This window comes from Neoarius graeffei, chromosome 21 (genome assembly GCF_027579695.1).
Source record: "Neoarius graeffei isolate fNeoGra1 chromosome 21, fNeoGra1.pri, whole genome shotgun sequence".
NCBI lineage: Eukaryota > Metazoa > Chordata > Actinopteri > Siluriformes > Ariidae > Neoarius > Neoarius graeffei.
In genome coordinates, this window is record NC_083589.1 from 63,817,536 (window position 1) to 63,824,450 (window position 6,915).

Here is a 6,915-nt window from a genome sequence, read left to right on the forward strand (position 1 = left end):
AGGTTTGTAACTGTTTATCAAATCTCAATTTTAATCTAAAATGTATTTATCAATTTTATTTACACAATATATCAATATACTGAAATGCTTATATTGAGGCTGAAGTTAGTTATTTACATGTGATAAGGCATTGTGTGTTCATGAATAACAATAATAGGAAAATGTATTCAGCAGAAAATCACTCAAAGGTCTTCAGCAGTAAAAAGAGTGTGAATTTGCAAAGATGTTATTTGTAATCGCTTGTAATTTCTAATGTTAAAAGTTCATTGACGATATGGCTCTTATTAATTTTTTTTTCATAATGCATCATCATAACATGTAGCGGTGATGTTTGGCTCTTTCATGCGTTAAAGATTATAAAGCAGCAGAGAAAAACACAGCAGTGAATAATTCCCAGAACTTGCATATTTATTCTTCAATCATTATTACACATCAAATACAGTTTCCAGTTTGTATTCATGTTAACAGCTTAGTGAAATATTCACACTTTATTTACCCAGTCTCACCAGAAGTAGCTTTATAAATATATTTTATAAAGCTAATGAACTGTACATACAAGTTCATCATCACTGTGTGTATAGCCTTTCACTATAAAATATCACACATTGTCTAGAATATTAAACCAATCAAGCCTTTTACTGGGTTAATAAATTGCATTTGGACTTTGTTTATACACAATAATAATAATAATAATAATAATAATAATAATCTACAAGTTGTTTTATTTGGACCAGAGACTGAAGTTACTTTCAGGGATGATCTGTTCCACTTTTATACAGATTATCCATTAATGCTTTAATCTGATCAGATTGACTAAAGTGCATGAAAATGTAACAAATATCCAGGAGACGACATCCAGCACTTAAACAAACATTACTAAATACATGCATGTGTGGATAGATAGATAGATAGATAGATAGATAGATAGATAGATAGATAGACAGACAGATAGATAGACAGACAGATAGATAGATAGATAGACAGACAGACAGATAGATAACTAATTTAGTTGTAGGTACTGCTGAACAAAAATCTGGGCTTCTTTAACACAAACGTGATCTAAAATCTTTTGGGAGGTTTTAATTTCAAAAAAGTGTCATCAATACGTGTACTATTCCTAATAAATAGACCAACAATTCATGTCCATTAGCTTCACTCTGGAGGAGGCTTTTTCTTCGCTTCTACATCTTTTTTGAAGGCCTCAATTTTCTTTGCAATGTTTGGAACCTTTAGTACGGAGACAACAAAGAAGAAAACAGGCGATTAGACATTTGAACAAAAGAAGAACATGAACTGGTGATTTTCTGATGAATCAGTATTTCCAGGTTGCAAGTCAGACTTATTAGAAGATTTGTTTTTCTTTTTCTGACCAACAGTTTGAAGCCAAGCAAGGCTTTACCGTGAGATCACTGGTTCAAATCCTGATCATCATCTTCCAGCTGATCCTGTTAGGAGTCGCCACCGCGGGTCTGTTCTACATACAGTATTTGATTTGATGTAGCTTTTACACCAGATGCCCTTCCTGACGCAACCCTCCCCGATCTATCCGGGCTTGGCACTGGCACTAAGTATACACTGACTTGTGTAATCCCAGTGGCTGCGTATTTTTACTGAATCTGCATGTCTTTGATCTGTGGGGGAAACTGGAGCACCTGGAGGAAACCCACACAGACACGGGGAGAACATGCAAACTCCAGGTTCGAATCCTGATGATGATGACACAGGAATATGTAGTCGAGAGCACAAGAGACGACAGAAATGTGCTTGTATTCTCAGGGAGGAAGGGAGGGGGTGCGGCTTACTCTTTCTCTCTCTCTCCTGTCAGTTACAGCGACATCTGCCAATCATGGGCATGTTGAGCTCATGCACACGGTAGTGAGTGGGCAGCACTTTCCTTCGAGTATGTTATGCCACCCCTTAACGTTGTATACATAAGCAGCAGTTTGAGAAGGTGCAGTTGCTTGGCGCTGTGCACCCTGGAGGAAGCACATGATGATCCTCAGCCTCTAGTGGGTGGGAATTAACCACAACTAACTTCCGGAGAAAATCTGCATGAGTTGAGCAGATTCCAGTGTGATCTAAAGTCACTTGTCGTAAAGCATTTTTGTGGTTTATCAGCAGGTAATATCGGCCCTTTCCGGCATCCTCCACAAGTATATTTCAGAAACACTTTACATCACAACACGTTCATCCAGTGGTTCTGAGTCCCATTAACTCAAAACTCGGTCTCCAGGGGATAGATTAATGTTTCGACTTTACCATTTCACTCCCAAAACATGACCAAAAAAAATAAAAAAGTGTGTAATCATTGATACGATGAATTTTTCTTCACATAAACATTTAACGTTTCTGAAAGGAGTCTCCAGCATCACAGTCAGAGGGAAAGCTGTAGTTTTTTGGAGAGAGGAGTTCATGCTTTGTGGTTTCTCAATATGAAAAGACAAGATGAGGCTTCTCATCTTTTTAACTTCAAGAGAGAGAAGTCCGGTGAAAGAACGACCGTTTATAGCTACTATAACACAACTGACTATAGATGTGCTGCAATTATGAAAATAATGATTATCCTAACACACCCTGATGAGTTTTATTCCTTGTTTTGATTCAATTATATTTGTAATAATAAAATTAAACCCTTCTATCTTTTAAATGTAATTATTTTCTTGGCTTAAAAAATATCTCTGGAGTTGGTTTACAAACATCCAAGCTTTCTTTAATGTCATAATGAACTGCCAAAAAATTTTACTTTCTAATTATTTAATATTTTAAATTTGTATTATGATAAATCAGAATATTTAAATAATTAAATAAATAGATAGGCCGATAACCTCATAGTTCTGTGCGAGGTACATCCCAACCACATTCCCCAAAGTGAAGCCGACCTGCAAAAAACACAAACACAAACTTTACCACACACTATCCTCATTTATTAGATGTTTTTTGACTCGTTAATCATCTTAAATCTGTCATTTATTTCTTTACACGGCCTCTTATTGTTCTAGTCTCCAGCATTGTCTATAAACTGATCTGCTAACAACCCAACTTGACTAGCCAACCATGCATGCTAACTAGCAACTGATTTAAGGATTTAATGTTTCGTAAAAAATTAATATTATTTAAATACACAAACAGCACAAATACTCACAAGGAATTGCATCATGATTAAAGCTTTGGATGTGAATAAATAAAGTGTTTAAAAGTGTTTCGAGGTGTGCTGCTAATGCCATCAACACAAAACAACAGCGAGCTAATCAGGGTAGAAACCGCATTTCAAAATAAACGCCCAAGCAGTGATGAGGGGGAAAATACTTAAAATACTTCCAAACCTTTTACACAAACCACAAATTGCTCAGATAAAAAAAGTATTATTTTTTAATATATTATAATGCACAAAAATACTACAAAACTGCATTTAAATAAAATTCGCCGCTTTTGCTTTGTTTGCTTTACTGTAGTTACAGAATCTGACCAGCAGACGTCGCCAAATACATCTCATAATTACACTACTCCGCAGAAGTATTCCCCCCCGAACTTTCCTGCATTTTTTTCTGGGATTCATTGGGATTCTACTGTCATGGATCTAGACAAATATCCCATAATACTTAAGTGTGGGGTTGGAACTCAATCTAATTTGCTAAAATATTTACAAACAAAAAAAATTATCGGTTTTTATTGCATAAATATTCACTCCATTGCTGTGAAATCTCCCTTTATTTGAATTGAGTTTGCAGTTGAAGTGTCATTTGATGACAATATACAATAAATACACCTGTTTCTGGAAAGAATCCAAAGTTTGTTAAAGAACATACCAAAACAAACAGCATTTAGATGAAACCCTTATCCAGAGTGACTTTATGCTGCGTTCATGTGCTATGGGAAGATGATATTTTCCAGTTGGGAAGTGGTATTTACCAGTGTGTTGTGTTCACGTTTTTGTTGTTGTTGACAAATTAAAGATGGTGGACCAGATTCAGAATCAGGCCTGTTATTTGGCTAAAACAATTATAGATTGCCTTGTTCATCAGCTGCAGCAGGAATATGGGTTATCAAAAGTCAAAAGGTAAATAATGCTGAATATTTCCTGATCATGACAAGTAGAGATTTTCTGAACACATTGAATGCCACGCAGTTTTTGGAAATTTGGCCGTAGCCACAATGAGAGTAGCCAGTATCTAGATCGTTGTTGGCGTTCTTTGGACAGCCACAGAATATTTTGTATTGGGCTATAATATATATATTATAATAATAATATAATATACATAACATGACTCGTTTAAAAGGTGAGAGTCAGCTTTCCGTAGGTGAAAACCACTTCTTTCTTGGTTCATAAGCTAGTCTTGTACCGCTCGCCGCCATGTTGAAAAGGTTAAAGTTCATCTCATCTCGGCAACTCGTGTATCAAAATTTTCTACGAGTTGCCCAGTGGAAAATACCACAAGAGAGGGCGTTCATGTGTGCTTTCCATGTCGGCGTTTGGTATTTACCATAATTCCCATAGCACATGAACGCACCATAAGTCCCTTTCATGTACAAAATCCATTACTGTATGAGATAAAAACAATATGGAATATATAACAAATTTTAATTCCCACTCAATCTTCCATAACAGAAAAGTAACTGATATCGTCTATTCCTAGCTGACTGTATTTAACAGAATGCTACTGAGTGTGAAAGATGTGAGACCGGATGTGGTGAGTCCGTTGTTGTGAAAAGCCCAAGCTGAGACATTAGCTAGTTAGCAGCATGGAACGAGTCGAGCTGCATCACATCTCTGTGCAGAGTCTCTTCCTGTTTCTGAACATTTGTTTTGTTCAAGTAAAGGCTTTTTATAACGTTTTTGTTTACACAGTGGGATGCCGTATCTGAGCATACAGCATCACCCCCCAAACTACACACACACACACACACACACTACCCCAGCCCAACTTTCACTTATTCCTTGCCTTATTTAAAGCCCAGGTTCTATTAGTTTGTTTTTATTTTCCATGCCAATGCTCATCGTGTTCCTCACTTCTGCTCTTGTGTTTTCATGCCTCGTGTTTATTTATTGCTTTGTCTGTCCTGGTTAAATAAAAAGAAATTTCTGCACTTGCATCCGTCTCTGCGCCTCAACCCTGATAAAACCTTTTGGTTTAAATGAGAAGCATTATGTTTGGAGAAAGGAAGAGAATAAGAACCTTATCCCATCTGTGACACATGGTGGTGGTAGTATCATGGTTTGGACCGGTTTTGCTGCATCTACACCAGAATGGCTTTGCATCACTGACAGAACAATGAATTATTCCAGACAATTCTAAAGAAAAATAGCAGAACATCTGTCCGTAATGTGAATCTCAAGAGAAAGTGGGCCATACAGCGAGACAATGACCCAAAACACACATAGTGTTCTACCAAAGAATGAGTAAAGTTAAGGCTTTGGAATGAACAAGTTAAAGTCCTGACCTTAATCCAGTAGAAATGTTGTGTGAGCAGCTCATGTGAGGAAACACACCACCATCCCAGAGCTGAATCTGTTCTGTGAAAGATCTGATCCACGGTTACCATGAACATTAAAAGGTTCACATACTTTTGCCACTCACTGATGTCTAATATTGGATTGTTTTCCTCAATAAATAAATAACTGAGTGTAATATTTTCCTCTCATTTGTGTTCTTTATCTACTTTTAGGACTTGTATCTGATTATTTTTTAGGTCACATTTGTACAGAAAGACAGAAAATTCTAAAGGATTCGCAAACTTTCAGGCACCGCGGCATAATAAGGAGTTAAACAATCAGAAAAAGTCACCAATCTGTCACTAAAGCCATCAATGGTTTTGTTTGTGGTCCGAACCAAACTGGAACCTCCAGCGAGACCTACAAACATTTATGAAACACTGATTTGGTTTGTATTCATGTGTGCATGTTGATCACTTTTGTCTTGATTCTGCATCGAGTGTTTACTGATTTCATTTTTAGATGTGTTTTGAAATCTCTTTCACAGATGAAACGACAAAACGTTTTCACAAAATGTTCTTTAAACCGGTGTAACTGAAGTAAATAAGCAGTTTCAGGCCAGAGGGGTTTACACCCTGCACTGATCAGGTTTCTGTAATAAATTGTGATTTAAAATGTTGCAGCTGGACTTTTAAATAAAAACCGATTTCCTTTACTGTGAAAACAACTGCTACAGTAACATAAGGCACAATCAGACTCATGATAGTCAGTAGATGAATTCACAGCTCTGATGTTTTTAAAGTGCCCTAAAAGTTTATGAAATTCTAAATTTCAGTGTATTTACTGATAACTTTAAGAATTCTTACAGAACTTTAGGACTGCATGGAAAGTCACTTAAAGATAAAGGAAGGCTATTAAAAAAAGAACATTTAAGATGTCACTTTGTTAAAGTTACCAAACTTAATATTTAAAGTCACTACAACTTAAGAACATCAACAAAGGGTCTGAAAGGGATTAGTATATACAATAACTTTTTTTTTTTTTTTAAGTTCAGTAAAAGGTACTTAGATTTATTACTAAACCCAAGCGCTGCTGCTGAATTTAAAGGTTCCTTTAAGGTCGAGATTAAATGAAATTAAATTCACATTTTCACTAAGTGACTGATGTGGGAATATAAAGTGAAGCTCTAGAGCAGTTGTAAACATCGTTATGGACAAATTAATCAGGCCGGGCCTGAACTATCATTTATTTTCTCTCTCACTAAAGCCTGAAAAAGACATTAAAATTTAAAATACTTCTAAAAATAACACTGCTTCATATCATCCTGGTTTCTCCTTCCTGCTGCTTTTTTTTTTTAAAGAAAAAAGCAAATTCTGGCACATTCTAAAATAAAAAGGTTATACATGCTTACAGTTGCATAGTCACACCTCTGGATGTGTCCACAGGCTGTAGTTCAGTTTTATATCACAGCATGAAACATCTGC

At 36.0% G+C, this 6,915-nt stretch overlaps 1 protein-coding gene across 1 annotated transcript; it reads right to left on the minus strand.

Moving 5' to 3' along the window:
* Nucleotides 1-387: 387 nt before the first annotated feature.
* Nucleotides 388-3,266, minus strand: stmp1 (short transmembrane mitochondrial protein 1). The gene is made up of 3 exons (XM_060903733.1): nucleotides 3,143-3,266; nucleotides 2,826-2,879; nucleotides 388-1,227 (listed from the first exon to the last, which is right to left on the minus strand). Exons 1-3 carry the CDS (start codon nucleotides 3,155-3,157, stop codon nucleotides 1,153-1,155), a joined length of 144 nt encoding a protein of 47 aa, XP_060759716.1. The 5' UTR covers nucleotides 3,158-3,266; the 3' UTR covers nucleotides 388-1,152.
* Nucleotides 3,267-6,915: the final 3,649 nt, after the last annotated feature.

Bases quoted from the DNA above. Each gene is read 5' to 3' on its own strand.
- stmp1 (XM_060903733.1), bottom strand. The intron at 1,228-2,825 runs GTTATCGGCCTA...TCCGTACTAAAG, and splicing joins ACCTCGCACAGAACTATGAG to GTTCCAAACATTGCAAAGAA.